The sequence below is a fragment of the Triturus cristatus genome, chromosome 6, assembly GCF_964204655.1.
Source record: "Triturus cristatus chromosome 6, aTriCri1.1, whole genome shotgun sequence".
In the NCBI taxonomy this organism is placed as follows: domain Eukaryota; kingdom Metazoa; phylum Chordata; class Amphibia; order Caudata; family Salamandridae; genus Triturus; species Triturus cristatus.
In genome coordinates, this window is record NC_140589.1 from 440239755 (window position 1) to 440258083 (window position 18329).

The window sequence follows — 18329 nt, forward strand, 5'->3', positions numbered from 1 at the left end:
AGGTTTGGATTTTTGTTTATCTTCTTTTTTGATAATGTAGTCTGAAGAGCGGTGTGCGTCTCTTGGCTTGACTCGCTCTTCTGACCTGTGTTCTGACCGTCCTTCCCTCTCAGAGTTTTTTTATGAACCCTTAAATGAACTAGAGAAACGTGCATCAGTAGCCTGACACCTGTCAGCTTTTTAATGTTGTCACGATTTCTCGTTATATTTCCTGTCAGAGGGCTCCTGTTGAGGAGACCCTCCCCTTGATTTTGATTGATTCTGCTTGTTTTTTGATTGTTTATTATCCCATTTATTCGGGTGCTTGCTTGGCGTTATCCTTTTCACAATAACCCATTAATTGTGGTTTCACAGGTCTAGCTCCCAAATTGTCTCTACCTAGTGAAGCATAGGTCTCTTTGATCATTTTAGGTAATTACCGCTCCTGTTGTTCAGGAGTGCATACCCCCAGGCTTTGGTGTATACTGTATAGGCACCCCTGCTGCCTCCCCTTTTATGTTTGCTAACATTGTTGTAGATACCTGGGAAAAATTGCCTATTAATTTCATCCGTAAGTCCAGGGAAGTTTCTGCCCCGTACTCCTTCTGTATATGTCTGAATACTTCTGGTATCACTGCTATTGAATGGGTACCATGAGTCCTGGTATAGGTGGCAGAGAAGACAGTGCCCCTAATTGTAAAAATCCTCTATCTGGGGGGCTATCCCCATTGCAAGCAAATTGTCAAAATTCTGTGTTTCTATTGTGGGCCTGTGTGTGGAAACACTGCCTCAAGCTGTGCTATTTTCTAAGCAATCCAGAATGGCATTTGCTCACCTTTAATGGGCATTTGTGGCATTCGTCCCATAATTGCGTTCAGCATATGTGGGGTGATTTTTGTTGCAGTCCCTTGTAGTTGACCTGCTGTAGTAACCCTTGTAGGTTGAAGTGTAAGTGTTCTCATAACGACCTGTGTCAGATTTCTATAAAGTTGTATTATTTCTTTGTGAAGTGGATGAAAGTCTGCCACTGTCAATGTGTAAGTTTCTGGATGTAGTGTGTAAGCAGCTAGAACTGGCCAAGTCGCTTCTTCTCTGCTGAGCGGACCGAGTTCCACTTTTTTTGTGGTGTATGGGAAGGTGCCTTTAAACCAGTTCATATGTTCCTGATACATTAACTGGACATCTATGTCCTCATATGGATTGTAATTACCCGATATTTCATCCACAATATAAGAATGAAATGTATGTGTTAGTGTATCAGCAGTTGGGAACTTAGCCCAAGAATAGAACACCTCTGTCATCTATGCCTGGTGTGCCTCAATCACGAAGGTAACAGTCCCACCTAATTCTAGGACTCCAAAATCTGCTATTTAAAGTAAGTGCATTTCTGACATTTTCTGAAATGTTTACTGCGCCTTCCTGTTCAGCTTTCCCTGCATTTGTATTTAATGCAGGCGCAGCCTCATCTTGGACAGACATTTTTCAAGGAAGATTTTAGTATGTGAAGGAGATAAGGTTTTGCATAGGCCTGGGCGAAAATTTCATTCCGTTCGCGGAAATTGCGATAATTTGACATTTTCGCATTCCGCGGAGAGCGCGAAAATGTCAAAATTTCCGCTTTCCGCAGCTTGGCGATAATTTGTTTCTTGCTCGCGCTATAAAATAATACATTCTCGCGCGCGATCGCCTTACCTGAATCACTGCGTTCGCCGACAAGTTTTCTTGATCCGGTCGCGTTCTCCATGAGATGTTGGATTGTTTTTAGCCATTTGCGCTGTCTCGCGACAGTTCACGCCCGCAGTGACGTCATGCGTCGCGCGATCACGTCTTTCTTCTCGCGATCATGCACCGCGAGACAACTCAAAACAAGATGGCCGCGCCCGCGAGCAACCACATGGGTAAGTTGGGGACCCGCAACCATGCAGAAAATCTCGCGAACATGCGGAGAAAAAAATTCCGCATCTTCGCGATATTTCCGCTTGTTTGCGATAATTTTAAACATTTTCGCGATAATTTGCGGAAGAGGATTTCACAAATTCCACCCACCCCTAGTTTTGCACTATATGGGGAACTATAATCCTTCAAGCTTGAATATACTGACAGCCAATATAGAGGATCTACCTACTCAGCTGTGGCAGATTTTCCCTCCCCAATCCAGACATCTCTGGGTAAATGTGTGTAGGGGTCTCTGAGAAAGCACAACAGAATAACTCAGATTTGACCATTAAATAAGAACCAAACCAATGTACGCTGCACCATGTCGTGTAGTTCCTACAAATCTATATAGGATCTGCTGGTTTAGACAACATAAACTAAGGGATTGGTGTCCAGACTGATTCCAGTCACCCCCAAAGGATATTTTAGTCTGTAGACCAGTTACCAGTTACTGTAGACCCTGTCACCAGGCAGGTCGCCCCCTCACCGCCAGACAGCCCCCTGTGTGACCTGTGACCCCTGCTGCCGCCACCTGTGTTCAGCCCGCCTCGCCGGCGTCTCCACCGGTAACTGTCTCCTTCCTCTGTGCCCATTTTGCTTTTTGTACCCCCTCTGTACCCACTTTGCCTGCTGCACCCCCTCTGCGCCCATTTTGCCTTCTGTACCCCCTCTGTGCCCTTTTTGCCTTTTGTACCCCCTTCCTCTGTGTCCTTCTCTGCCTTTGCCTTTACACCTTTCTGATCGTTGGCCCGTTTTCCCCCTTGTGCCCCCTCCTTCGTTGTCCCCTTGCCTCTGTTTCCCGCCGCTGCATCCCTGTGGCCCCGCCCCCTCGTCTCCCATTGGCCCCCCCGCTCCCACCTCCCAGCTGCTCCTCCCTCCCTCTGACCCTCATATGGAGGCCGTGCAGCGGTAGAGAGAGCGACCTTTGACCCTGTCACCAGGCAGGTCGCTCCTCTCACCGCCACGCAGCCCCCTGTGTGACCTGTGACCCCCTGCCGCTGCCGCCCGTGTTCAGCCCGCCTCGCCGGCGTCTCCACCGGTAACTGTCTTGTCTCCTTCCTCTGTGCCCATTTTGCTTTTTGTACCCCCTCTGTACCCACTTTGCCTGCTGCACCTCCTCTGTGCCCATTGTGCCTTTTGTACCCCTCTGTGCCCTTTTTACCCCCTTCCTCTGTGTCCTTCTCTGCCTTTGCCTTTACACCTTTCTGATCGTTGGCCCGTTTTCCCCCTTGTGCCCCCTCCTTCGTTGTCCCCTTGCCTCTGTTTCCCGCCGCTGCGTCCCTGCGGCCCCGCCCCCTCGTCTCCCATTGGCTTCCCCCGCTCCCACCTCCCAGCTGCTCCTCCCTCCCTCTGACCCTCATATGGAAGCCGCGCAGCGGTAGAGAGAGCGACCTTTGACCCTGTCACCAGGCAGGTTGCTCCCCTCACCGCCACGCAGCCCCCTGTGTGACCTGTGACCCCCTGCCGCCGCCGCCTGTGTTCAGCTCGCCTCACCGGCATCTCCACCGGTAACTGTCTTGTCTCCTTCCTCTGTGCCCATTTTGCTTTTTGTACCCCCTCTGAACCCACTTTGCCTGCTGCACCCCCTCTGTGCCCATTTTGCCTTCTGTACCCCCTCTGTGCCCTTTTTGTCTTTTGTACCCCCTTCCTCTGTGTCCTTCTCTGCCTTTGCCTTTACACCTTTCTGATCGTTGGCCCGTTTTCCCCCTTGTGCCCCCTCCTTTGTTGTCCCCTAGCCTCTGTTTCCCGCCGCTGCGTCCCTGTGGCCCCGCCCCCTCGTCTCCCATTGGCTGGCCCACTCCCACCTCCCAGCTGCTCCTCCCTCCCTCTGACCCTCATATGGAGGCCGCGCAGCGGGCGCGCCATCGGCGCGCCGCTGGCGCGCCAAAGGCAACCCCGTCTGCGCCTGTCCGCGCCTGGACCGCGCCCAGCGCCAGAACCCCTGGCACCAGCCGAGGCCAGGGCACCCGACTGAGATACGACACCGCCACCCTCATCGCTCTAAACACCGGACGACCTGCCGCCTGCCACCGAGCCACTCCGAAGCACACCCAGGGACCCTTCACCTGCCAAGCCTGCAAATTCACCTGCCTCTGAACCGGCACCCCGCCCACCGAACACAACAACAATAACAACAACCACCTCAAGTGCATCCTCCTCAACACCCGCTCCGTCCACAAACACGCCGTCGAACTATGGGAACTCCTTTATACAACAGCACGAGACGTCGCCTTCCTCACGGAAACCTGGATGAACGCCTCCTCGGCCCCTGACATCGCCATAGGCATCCCGGATGGCTACAAAATCACCCGGAAGGACCGCGTCAACAAAACTGGAGGAGGAATCGCCATCATCCACAGGAACACCATCAGCATCACGACCAACGCCGAAGACACTCTCACCGCCGCTGAACAGCTACACTTCCAGATCCATACCGACCCCCAGACCACCCTCAGAGGAACACTCATCTACAGACCCCCGGGCCCACGGACACAATTCAGCGAAACCATCGCCGACTTCATCACCCCGCACGCCCTAGCCTCACCAGAGTACATCCTCCTAGGGGACCTGAACTTCCACCTGGAGAATAACAACGACAACAACACCACCACCCTGCTCGACAACCTCGACAACCTTGGACTCAAGCAACTGGTGGACACGCCCACCCACCTCGCTGGCCACACGCTCGACCCCATCTTCTCCGCCAGCAACCACGTCTCCTTCAGCCACAACACCGGACTACACTGGACCGACCACAGCTGCATCCACTTCACCTTCAAGAAGACTACACCCCACAACCACACGCTACAGATCCCCCGCAGAGGCTGGAACAAAGTAACCACAGACCAGCTGATCACATCGCTAAGCCAGAACCCTCCTGTCGACACCCCTGATGACTACAGGCCCCAGCTAGGCCCGCAAGACACAAGGGTTCGCTCTCCTGTAACGGAATCTATAAGGAAGTTGGCACGGAAACTGCAAAGTACAAAACAACGTTTATTAACCCTTAAGGGTGGTCCTACAATCCACACAACACTCTTCAGTATTGCAAGGAGTAGCACAAAGAACATTCGTACACAGTCCCCTTTTATACACAACAGAGGGGCTCATAAGTGGGTGGATACAACATGAGGCCGAAGAACATTACCATTTATGGTCATTCTCGATACTGAATCAATACATGGGCGGAGCCAACACACTCCTTGAGCCCGCGAAAGGACATGGTCAAGCAAAGCTAATTATAACAGATGTGGTCAAGTCTGGGCATGCGCCAGACGGACAAGAGAGAGCTATTTATAAACTGTTGCTAGGCAGATTACAAGAGCAACTAACACAGAGGTCGGACTCTCCTCGTGGTGAACACATGGCAGCATGCCAATACAAAATGGAGTCCGGACTTCGGTCAACATAACGAAGAAAACATGATCAAAAGGGGAAGCATTAATGTTTTCAGTAAATGCTTAATCACATTCTGCCTTAATTTACAACAGACGACCCTTTCAGCATTTACTGAAGACATCCGTTTTCCAAGAATAATCATCATATATATCAATTATCATCATTCCCTTAACCTCTTTAGCTAGACCCTTCTGTCGAGCAACATCGGCAATAGCTTTCTTATCTAGAATGCAGAATGAAATGCATACGGAACAGCACAATGGTCCACATTGAATACACATACAGAAAAGGAACAGAACTGCTATAATAATGCAGAGACCAGTTAAGACCTTCCATCCCCAGGCAGTAACCAACGCCCAAAACCATCCAGAAAAGGACCAAGTGCCGTTTTCTGTGTGGATTTCAGCTGCTATTTTATGCAGCTTGTTAATGGCGTTATAAACGGATGGCGTATGATCAGGGATGAACACACAGCAGCTACTTCCAATAATTTTACAGGCTCCACCTCGATCAGCTAACATTACATCTAGTACCATACTATTCTGCAATGCAACAATCCTAGTTATTTGTAATTCTTCCGTAAGATTCCCAAGAGCGGCAGCAGTCTGATTTGTCACAGCTTCTACCACTCTTGTCAATCTTCGGATCTTCCTACTGTTCAAAGCAGCTCCAACAAAGAAGAACAGTCCTAAGTTAAAATCAATATACTGTTGCAAGCTGGTATCGGTCTGATCCACATCATCAATTGATAGAGTACGTTTATATCTATTTACAGTCACATTATTCAACAGTTTCAAATCCTTATGATATGACGCAGGTGCTAAGAATACAGGAGGTAATAGGAATGATACATAGCATACCCCGGACCACCCAGCCGGCAAACGGTAATAACCTTTATTTCCACATACAAAATAGGTATTATGGGACGCTAGGAAGGTACTGTTGTTCAGCCCGTCGATGTTCAGTACAGTTATACAATCACTGACACCAACAGGGATAAAACCCACACTCTGGACACACAAATCCGCTTGAGCTTGTGCTACTTGGATTACGAATTTGTCCTTCCCCACAGTGTCTCTTGTGTTCGTGAAGATATAGGGGATGGATTCATTGTCCGGTCGGTACTCTTCCCATTCCCAAATTGTCCCATTCGCTTGTGGATACCCATTCTTGTCTTGATGGCATTCTCTGTTAAGTCTAAAAAGCAATCGTCCCACTGTCGGTTTCCGAGTGGCAAACAGCAAAGTGTACCATGCTCTACAAGAGCCATTATGAGAGAAAGGAAGTGGTATGAATGGCGTTCCTCCTTTCTTCTGATGGGCTGGCATCACCATTACGTAATGCTCCGGCATCCGAAGACACTTCGTCAGGCTCAAGGACACTAGAATATTTTCGGAAAGCAGCAATTACTTCATCCGCGAAATGAGACAGAAAATACACCCTCTCTCTATCTTGCCACGACCCCCAAGTATGGAACAACTCCTCCTTAGACATCTTGCCCTTAAGTGCACGGAGGGAAAGTTTCCGAAGCTCAGCCATATGCTCGGCCGATAACATGGACCGTGTGTCGACCTTACCCGGAGCCGGGCCAGAATCTTGCGGCCGCGGAGCAGATGCGCCAACATAAGGGGGCGGAGAGCGATCTAGTAAATAAAAATCATCATCAGGATTATTAAGGACAGGATAAAGCGGCTGGCGAACAACATATTGACCCGAGACCTGTAGCCTATGCTCTTTCTCTTGTCTGTCCGTATGCTCTTTGTCCTCCCGACGCTTCGCTTCCTGCGCTCGCACATGGTCATTCTTCCGTTGCTCTTTATCAAACAGCGCTTTCTCACGTTTCTCTCGCTCACGCACTTCCTTCACCCATAATCGCACACACTCAAACATATCCTGACGAGCACGTCGCTTACACATACACTGTTCCACATACTCAATCTTACGTATATCAAACGATCCATACAAAGGCCATCGCAACTCAGGATCCTTCCTCGTGTATTTCCTCCATAGCGTGCTGTACATTATGGAAGAAAGACCATGCTTCACATACATATCCCTATTAGGAGTCCCCTCTGGGGGAGCTGGAGCAGATTCCTCGAGGTTCAACCGGTTACCAAAACAGCAGCACCACTTACGGAGTGCGCTGAAAGCAGGCATGCTCAGAAATAGTGCAAAATATGCAATATTATAAGGAAAAATGGCACTTAATCGTTGCGCCGTTCAAAGTTTACACAGCTCCTGGAGAAATTTCTCCACATTACCTGCCTATATGTGTTGCAACGCATATATTTTCACAAAGACAAATTCAAAATATGACTAGTCATCATCAATCAAAACTCAAATAGCCAACCCAGGCTTCAAAACTCGGAGCAAGTACCGTACAACGGTTCTTACCAATCAAGAGTCCAGGTTCCAACTGCCAAGCTCCACAATCGCCCAAACGGCTCTCACGGCAGGACCGACAGAAGAGGTCTCAGTCGATGACCGGCGCCACCCAGACGGTCAGCTCGGAAGGGAAGGAAGAAAAACCTCGGGATGCCAGGGCTAAGACGCCGCTGGCAGTGATCACGTCCCCGGCCAAACTCCTCACCTTCGTCGCGACCAGTCCTTCGAGCATCCGAGTCGCCGATGAGCCCCACGTGACGGGCGCCAATTGATGACTACAGGCCCCAGCTAGGCCCGCAAGACACAAGGGTTCGCTCTCCTGTAACGGAATCTATAAGGAAGTTGGCACGGAAACTGCAAAGTACAAAACAACGTTTATTAACCCTTAAGGGTGGTCCTACAATCCACACAACACTCTTCAGTATTGCATGGAGTAGCACAAAGAACATTCGTACACAGTCCCCTTTTATACACAACAGAGGGGCTCATAAGTGGGTGGATACAACATGAGGCCGAAGAACATTACCATTTATGGTCATTCTCGATACTGAATCAATACATGGGCGGAGCCAACACACTCCTTGAGCCCGCGAAAGGACATGGTCAAGCAAAGCTAATTATAACAGATGTGGTCAAGTCTGGGCATGCGCCAGACGGACAAGAGAGAGCTATTTATAAACTGTTGCTAGGCAGATTACAAGAGCAACTAACACAGAGGTCGGACTCTCCTCGTGGTGAACACATGGCAGCATGCCAATACAAAATGGAGTCCGGACTTCGGTCAACATAACGAAGAAAACATGATCAAAAGGGGAAGCATTAATGTTTTCAGTAAATGTTTAATCACATTCTGCCTTAATTTACAACACCCCTGACACCAACGACGCAGCTCACAATCTCGCACAGTGGTTCACCAACTGCACCAACGACCTCACTCCACTGAAGAAACCCCCAGGCAAGGCTGGCAACAGAAAAACCCCATGATTCACAGACGCCCTCAAAAGCCACAAAGAAATCATGCAGAACCCTCGAAAAAGCATGGCGCCACAAAAGGACATCAGAAAACATGACAGCCCTCAAGAGCCCCACCAGCGAATACCACCAGATGATCCGCACGACCAAAAGGACATCGTTCAAGGAGCGGCTGGACAACAGCACCCACAACAGCAAGGAACTGTTCAGCATCGTCAAAGAGCTCTCCAACCCCAGCGCCAGCAACAACGACATCACACCATCGCAAGACCTCTGCAACTCCCTCGCCACATTTTTCCACCGCAAGATCGCAGATATTCACGACAGTTTCGGACCCCAGACTCCACCTCCAGCCACCAAACCAACAACCCCCACCACCACCCTCAGCGCATGGACCCCATCAGCACCGAAGACACCACCCACGTCATGAACACCATCCACTCTGGCTCCCCCTCCGACCCTTGCCCCCATCATATCTTCAACAAAGCCGACACCATCATCGCACCCCACCTCCGAAACATCATAAACAGCTCCTTCACGTCAGCCACCTTCCTTCAAAGCTGGAAACATGCAGTAATCAACGCTCTTCTGAAGAAACCGTCAGCAGACCCCAAAGACCTCAAGAACTTCCGCCCCATCTCTCTTCTCCCCTTCCCCGCTAAAGTCATCGAGAAGACCATCAATAGACAGCTGACTGCATTCCTCGAAGCAAACAACTCGCTCGACCCATCCCAGTCTGGATTTCGAGCCAACCACAGCACAGAGACCGCCCTCAGCGCAGCCACTGATGACATCAGGACCATGATGGACAACGGAGAGACAGCCGCTCTCATCCTCCTGGACCTCTCGGCAGCCTTTGATACCGTCTGCCACTGCACCCTAATAACCCGCCTCTACAACACTGGGATCCAAGGAAAGGCCCTGGACTGGTTCACATCATTCCTCTCCGACAGAACCCAGAGAGTCCGCCTCCCTCCCTGCCGCTCCGCGGCCACCAAGATCATCTGCGATGTACCCCAAGGCTCCTCACTCACCCCAACCCTCTTCAATATCTACATGAGCCCCCTCGCCACCATCGCACGCAAACACAACATCAACATCATCTCCTACGCCAACGACACCCAACTGATACTCTCCCTCACCAAAGACCCATGCACCGCCAAAACCAACCTGCAGGACGGAATGAAAGATGTCGCAGAATGGATGAAGCACAGCCATCTGAAGCAAAACTCGGACAAGACGGAGGTCCTCATCCTCGGACAGTCCCCATCCGCCTGGGACGACTCCTGGTGGCCCACAGCGCTGGGCACCGCACCGACACCCACGGACCACGCACGCAACCTGGGATTCATCCTGGAGTCCTCCCTCACGATGACCAAGCAAGTCAACGCAGTCTCGTCCTCATGTTTCAACACCCTGCGCATGCTCCGAAAGATCTTCCGGTGGATCCCCACCGAAATCAGAAAGACGGTCACCCAGGCCCTCGTCACCAGCCGACTGGACTACGGGAACGCCCTATACGCAGAAACCACGGCCAAACTTCAGAAACGTCTTCAGCGCATACAGACACCTCCACACGACTCATCCTCGACATCCCTCACCACAGCCACATATACACCCACCTGAGAAACCTGCACTGGCTCCCCGTCAGCAAGAGGATCACATTCAGGCTGCTCACCCACGCACACAAAGCACTCCACAACATGGGCCCGGAATACCTCAACAACTGCCTCTCGTTCTACACCCCCATCCGCAAGCTCCGCTCCACCAGCCTCGCCCTCGCCACCGTCCCACGGATTCGCAGAACCACCACAGGAGGAAGATCGTTCTCCTACCTGGCGGCCAAGACATGGAACTCCCTTCCCACACACCGACGACTGACCCAGGACCACCCCACCTTCAGGAAACACCTCAAGACCTGGTTATTCGAGCAGCAACGGCACCCCCCCTCCCTTCAGCACCTTGAGACCCTCACGGGTGAGTAGAACGCTCCACAAATGTTTTGATTGATTGATTGATTGATTGATTGATTGAGTTAGCTCAAAGTGCCACTATAAGCCCCAATACCTGACCAAGAAGCGAATAGTTTCTGGCAACTATCGCACATGACTCCCCTGGCCCCTCAGGTCTTGTGAAAACAGTACAGTACTTTTCGCTCAGTCACTAGTGCTCACTTTGTCTCAGAGAGATACACAGAATAAACAGTGGGGATGTTTTCAATAAGTATTTATTGAACCAGCATCATTCTAGTATAAAATACGTGTGCTGCAACAACTATTAGACAAAAACAGACCTACACAGTTATAAGCACCAACAGAGTACATAAAAGGTAGAATTATACCATGGTGCTAAAGCAATCATTGTATGCAGGCATATAGATACATGGCAGTAATCATGAGTACTCCTATGATGCAAAACCCTAACTAGATGTACCTAAGTGTACCTTGCATATATGTAGGTGCATAGCCAAGAAACCTCGAAGGAAAGAGCCAACCCCATTACCTGATGTGAGAGAACAAAGGACCTTGTCTTGGTCTCGAGTTGGATACCCACCAAACGATGTCAGACCACTGAGTGCTGGAGTGTCTGCGGGCAGGGACTTCAGCGCCTTGTGCCAGCCTTTCAGCATGGAAGCTATGTCTCCTCTGGTTTGCCCAGCAAAGATTCAGTACTAATATACCCAAAAGGTACCCTTCGGGGTCCTACCTAGATGTGTCTTGATACTGTGGGCATGTCAGCCAAGGATGATGATAGCGGTGACCCTTATACAGAGTTATTATGCAGAAAATAGTTATCCTGCTGTAATACTAAGAATCGTCATGCATAATAAATGAGGCTAGTTTTCAGGGGAAAACCACACAACATTTATTCAGCACCTAACTAGGTAAAAGGTCAACGCCAGACTGTTATGAAGAGCAAGGTAGGACAAATGTAGGTAAAAGGTTGTGCAACTACCAAGGCCTATATCTGGGCACAATTCTTAACAATGGAATGAGGCAGCTGTGAGTTAGAACTAAGAATATTGTATAAAACATGTAGGTGGTCTATTACTACTACTCGCTGGAGCCTGGATTGATTTTGGTATCAGTGCTAACAGCTTATTTCACCAGAGCTGTAGGGAAGAGCAAGCGTTTAAATCTGAGGCAAGAGCATGCATGGCCAGGGCGGCATAATCCCCCCAGTGGCTGCACTCATCAGATACGTGGTTGTTGCATTCAGTCAGTACTCACTGTCATCCTCCATGCCCCTTGCCTGGAATATCTCCAGCAGGGCATCCCAGTTCATTGATATTGCCGTTTTGGTCAATCCTCTGTATTCATCATGCTGAATTGCACCACTCTCTGCTAAACTACCCCATGCATCATCTCTTACTGCCAACGAGCCATTGGAAGGACCTGTGGGTACTTCCAGTGTTTAGTCAGTAGTAGTTTTGCTAACAGCAGAGCTAAATCTACAAAGTAACTTTAGAGCTTGCAGGTCTAGGGTATAAGCCTGGTGAACACTGTTCGAGTGTACGCCAATTGTCTGTACCTGTTAACTCTGACAGTGTCACCCCACCACCGATCCAATAGGCTGTCAGTGAATGCCACAACGTATACATAAGATCTATGTCCCGTGTGGCCGTGGGGACCATCACTATAATTTTGTGGGGTTTGAGATATGGAATACGGAAAACTGTATAAATTTAAATCGCGAGTTACAGGAGAATCTTTTAGGGGTATTGTAAAAGATAGTTCCATTCCCTATCTGGCTTTGAGAGGATCGAATGGTAGCATAGAATGAGTACAGAGCCCCCTATACAACCATCAGATAAGGTGCTTACCGTGGCCCAATGTGAGTGGCGGCTGTAGTAGTTTATGTGTTTCCGGTTCCTTTCCATCTGATGACCAGTGGCAGTAGATGTAGCCAAGAATACTAGCATCTGTTAAAAACAGTGTTTCAGGCAACCCATGGATGTGCGCCAAATCAGAGTGCAACATTAATTCCCCATCCCCGAATGGGGAGCCTAAGGACGTTAACTCTTTCTGCTCTGCGGAGCACAACATCCCAGCCGTTAAGGGGCCCAATGGGGTCTGAAGGCCACACAAGGGAACATTGGGGCATATGGCCTTGGGATACAGTACATCTCATGGCGCTCTTCCATTAAAGATAGCCATGTGTAAGAAAAGGGACCCCGCTGAGGGTATGGGGGGCCCGGACAAAGATGCTTATGCAGCTGCCCTCTATGAAGCATTCTGGTGGTGTACCCTATGTTTTCCGAGTTGTGACATGCCAGCCAATAGGCCAGCCACTGTAGCTGTCCAGCTATACAATAGGCCTTAAGGCATGGGGCACCCCCACTGCTCCTGTCCGTGGGCAATTGCAGTTTAGCTATTTAAATTTTGCAGCAATCGTTACCCCAGATCAGATCAATCAACAATGTATTTAGTGTGCAAAACAACTGGGCCGGCACTAGGATCTGTAGGTTCACGAAAGAGTTTAATAGGCGAGGTAACACAACCATTCGAGCCAGAGCCAAATGGCCGACCACAAACAGGACTAATGTAGACCAGAAACTCACCTGTGATCGGATCGCAGTGACCGCCCGCAGAAGGTTACCTTCCAATATACCTGCTGGTGTGCGGAGCACTTGATTGCCGAGATAACAAAATGAGCATGGTGCTACTCGGATATATGGGGACCCGAATGAGACTGAGGGATCTCCATAGGTGTCATTAAAGAAAAAGCTATAAGATTTATCTACATCAATCCAGAGACCAGACACGTCGCCAAATTTAGCCATCATCCAGCCGCACCTTCTAGGTCCCCCTATAGGTCCTTGAAGTATAAGATCAGATCATCCACTTAAAGCGATATTGAATAGACCATACGATCATCAGAGATTCCCCATCCTTTTGCCACTGTGGAAGAGGTTCCACCGCTAACACAAACAGTGTGTTGCTTGTGGGCAACCCTGTCATGTCCCACAAGATACATGGTATGAGGATGAGATGTATGGTCCCGTCTTGGTTCTTGCTGTAGGTCCTGAATACAGAAGCCACAGCCAGCAAACCTGTGCTGGGGGTATTTCAAATGCCATACGTGTCACCAACATAAATTTCCAGCTAATAGTGTCAAATGCTTGTCGGATGTTGAGGGAGAGGCAGCCAGTGACCGAGAAGTGTTCTTTAACTGTATCCATTATGATGAATAAACTAAGTATATTTAAGGAGATACTGTCATGTGGGACAAAGCCACTTTGATCCACGTGTGCTGAGTGAGGGAGTAGGGACAGCAGTAGGCGAGCCAGAACTTTGCTAAGGATGTTATACTCAGTGTTCAGTAATGATAGAGGTCTATAAGAGGACATGTAACTGGGTGGTTTGCTGGGCTTGAAGAGAGAGGTCACAAAAGCCTGTACATTATGAGGTATTATTGAGTGATAAATGTGGAATTGATACATCACAGCATGGAAAACCTGTGTCCATTTGCATTTATCAAAAGCAAAACGCTGGTGCAAAAGCTGCGTCTTCAGCAGAAAAGCACATATGTTTGCATTAGTATTTAGAATACCAATTTAAGGGCCCGATTCACAGAACTAACTTAAGACAAAATCCTAAACTTACTACCATTTTCGTATTCACAGAAGGCACTTACTCATTTTGGTATTCACAGAAGGCACTTACTCACTTCGGTATTCACAGAAGTTAGGAGTCCTAACTTCAGGACTCCTAAATGCCTTCTGTGAATACCGAAAGTCTTAAAATTAGGATTTTCTCAGTTTAGGAGTCCTAAAGTTAGGACTCCTAACTTTACTTCTACTAAACTGAGAAAAATCTTAATTTTAAGGCTTTCGGTATTCACAGAAGGCATTTAGGAGTCCTAAAGTTAGGAGTCCTAACTTTACTACTACTAAATTGAGAAAAATCCTAATTTTAAGACTTTCGGTATTCACAGAAGGCATTTAGTAGTCCTAAAGTTAGGAGTCCTAACTATACTACTACTAAACTGAGAAAAATCCTAATTTTAAGACCTTCGGTATTCACAGAAGGCATTTAGGAGTCCTAAAGTTAGGACTCCTAACTTCTGTGAATACCGAAATGAGTAAGTGCCTTCTGTGAATACCAAAATGAGTAAGTGCCTTCTGTGAATACCAAAATGGTAGTAAGTTTAGGATTTTGTCTTAAGTTAGTTCTGTGAATCGGGCCCCAAGTGTTTCTGGATCCTGGTATTAGGAAAATCAAAATTCAATATTATCTACAGAGCAGTGATAATTGCTCTCAGATTTGTTTCATCGCAATTATAACAACAACTGGGATCTTAAATAATGTTGACATTCTTCTTTAATAGATATATCCTAAACATTTGTCTATATTTTAGGTGGGGAGCAGTCAAAGGTCCAAATGGAGAAAAACAGAAGTTCTGGGTGAGTGAAATGTTTTAATGAGAACAGAGCTCAAAGGAAGAATGTAAAATCATTTATTCTTACATTTGTTTTACTTTACAAACACAATGTAACATAATTCACAAATTGAAATTATTGAAGTAAATGTATTGCACTGTATAATATAATTCAGGACAAATTCATCTAGTTGTTGAAAAGTTTTACCATAAATTTTTCATCAATAGACATTGACTCCATGATGGGTTTAGATCAGTTTAAGAAACAGAAACGTTTATGGAATCATTTTTGTTAGAATATCACCAAAAAGAGAGGTAAGGGAGAAATTGAGCCTTCTCTGACTCCCCTAACTAACGTTTTAAACTCACTACACAGAGAAGAACTCCACACAAAACTTATTTGTCACCGGTTATTGTGATAGTGAAGAACACAATACTATCCCTACTATCAAAAAAACCTCGAGTGTTTTTTAGAAGGAAAAGACATTATTCTTTTAATACTGCCCTCACACACTTTGCAGTGTCATGCTTCATCATTGGGCCGCGTCGAACGCCCCCGTGCAGACCAACACAGTGGGCGGAGCGCAATGTTTTTTGAGATGAAGGATAAAGTGGTGAGGTAACAGAAAACAACAGAGAGTTTGACAAATAACACAAATAGTGACTACAAAAACAAAGTATAATATTCCCTCAAGAAGGGACCCCAAACGTGCAGTCACTATTTGTGTTATTTGTCAAACTCTCTGTTCTTTTCTGTTACCTCACCACTTTATCCTTCATCTCAAAAAACATTGCGCTCCGCCCACTGTGTTGGTCTGCACGGGGGCGTTCGACGCGGCCCAATGATGAAGCATGACACTGCAAAGTGTGTGAGGGCAGTATTAAAAGAATAATGTCTTTTCCTTCTAAAAAACACTCGAGGTTTTTTTGATAGTAGGGATAGTATTGTGTTCTTCACTATCACAATAACCGGTGACAAATAAGTTTTGTGTGGAGTTCTTCTCTGTGTAGTGAGTTTAAATCATTTTTGTTAGCCCTGGAGCCAAATAAGACTAGACCTCTAGGCAATGATGAAACAAAGAGAATCAAATTAAGTTTATTTTGTGCTACTTCCAAATATGGGTAGAAGATTGACAGGGCTTTGCAGACAAAGGTACAGTAATTGTATTTAACACAGGCTGGATAGAATATATACAAGCACTTTCTTTCAGAAATAAACAATTATGAAATAAGAGAATCTGACCATAAGTTATTGCGGCACAAAGACAAAATGGAGTGCATCTGGTTCATTATACAAATGCCTGATGAACATGCTGTGCACAATAATTTGTGTTCACCTGAACTTCAGCTTTTGGCTTCCAAAGTGTCTCTGTTACTGTACAATGGCACCTTCAGCCTTTCAGCAAATGTGCAAGTGTGTGTGCTGTGCCAAACAACCAGTAAAATGGCTAGCAAAGGCTACTCTGATTCAAGGGCAGGAAATATCAACACCAGGGCCACCACGTATTCCAAAAGGACCCAGGATGATACAGTCATGACAGAGAACATGCATGTCTCTGGATTCATTGTGCAATTCAAGAAAAATATTTTTACAATATATTAAAGCATGATATCTGTTTGAGAATGTCAACTGCTACCATAAAATGTTCATAAAAAACAGACCTCATATCAAGTATTTAAAGCAATGTGTAAGTTTCGTTATGGACAATGAAAGATAATGCATAAATTGCAAGTACATAGATAATAAGCACCACGTTGGTGCTCATCTAAGTGAGTCATGTACGAGACAATTACTAAACGATGAAATAAGGGAGAAAGGTTTAGTGGTAAGTGTGTGCATTAATTGTTACCTAATATTTCTAAAATGTCGGGTCAATGATCAAGTCGGCGCCGGGAATCCCTTTTTGGGTAGCTGTTGCGCCTTACAAGTTCAAAAAATAAATAAATAAATAAATAAGTCCATGACTGTAGGGAAATGCAAATTCACCCTGCCAACATAATCCCTTTTGACATGCCTAAACCCTCCTATTAAATACTACTAAGTCACCCTTAAGTATGCCATATTTCACACAAGGCAGGCTGCACTGTATTTAAAGTAAGGTGTGCAAAGTTTTAATGTTAAACATGTCCTTACAGTGATAAAGTCCCAAAAAGCTACTTTCACTGTAGGAGAACTTTCAGTTCAATAAAGAAGGACTGGGATGCAATATTACATTTTGGGGCCGATTCGATTGTGTCAGCCGGATTCCTTTCCGACCGAGCCATTCTGATGGGCTCGGTCGGAAAGGAATCCGACACAGATTTCCGGATTGCGGACGACAGGCTCAGAGAGCCTGTCCGCCGTGCGGAAATCCCTCAGTACTCCCCCGGCCGCCTCTTTGCAACAGAGGGAGTACGATCGCAGTTTTTCACTGCCTTTTCATACCGGAAACTGTCTTTGGGGGCCCCAAATAGGGCCCCCATGGGTGCGAGGCTGCTGTATGGCGGCCTGGGGGCACCTATGGTGCCCCTCTCTGGATCCCTGCACCCCGTGGCAGGCACCTTGGGGTGCCACCCACAGGGTGCAGGGATGAACTGCACCCCTGCTTTCCACGATGCAAGCATGCATTCCGCTTGGAATGCATGCTTGCATTGTGTTGTATACGAGCGCGTCCGAATCCTGTTCGGGTGCATCGTACTAGCAGGGCTGGAACTGACGACAGCAGGTTGGACGGTTACGGCTCCTGACCGATGTCGGACGGACCTGAGTCTCTCTGACATCGGAATCGGCGCCTTAGTAATGTTATCTCCACCAACGACACAGCAAGCTCATACACAGACTTTTTTAAAATATTCATTACAATCCCAATTCACGGGTAAAGTTTGATTTGCAATAAACATTTTAGGACAGTGATTTTTATAAAATCACCTGGTTCCTGCCTAAAGCCTCTAGAAGCCAATTTGCATACGGTTCCAACTGTCACCCAGGTGCTGAATACCCCCTTCATGAGGGGTGAATTTGCTCATAGACCTGAGACAAAGGACTGGATGTGGGGAGGTGTTTTGTTCCATTGGCAGGAGAAACATCTGCGCTGTGCCCAGGAGACTAACTTCAAAGAGGCTTACACTGTCATAGGCAAGTGTTAGCAGGCACTTGGGTGGGACACTCTTTAGTCCACCTAGTAAGCCAGGCACCAATTCTAGTAGGAGAGGATCTACCTCTAGAACTGATTTGAAGTGACAATAGGAGAGGGTCGCATTTCCTTGGCCACACCTCTAGGATGGACACAGGACCTCTG

General features: G+C 47.5%; 1 protein-coding gene across 2 annotated transcripts in view; it reads left to right on the forward strand.

Moving 5' to 3' along the window:
• TINAG (tubulointerstitial nephritis antigen) overlaps positions 1-18329 on the forward strand; it is an 806666-nt gene that overhangs the window by 763577 nt on the left and 24760 nt on the right. For both annotated transcript variants that reach the window (XM_085610863.1, XM_085610864.1), the window contains one exon: positions 15031-15076. In XM_085610863.1, the coding sequence (XP_085466989.1) occupies positions 15031-15076 (46 nt within the window). The remainder of the gene's footprint in view (positions 1-15030; positions 15077-18329) is intronic.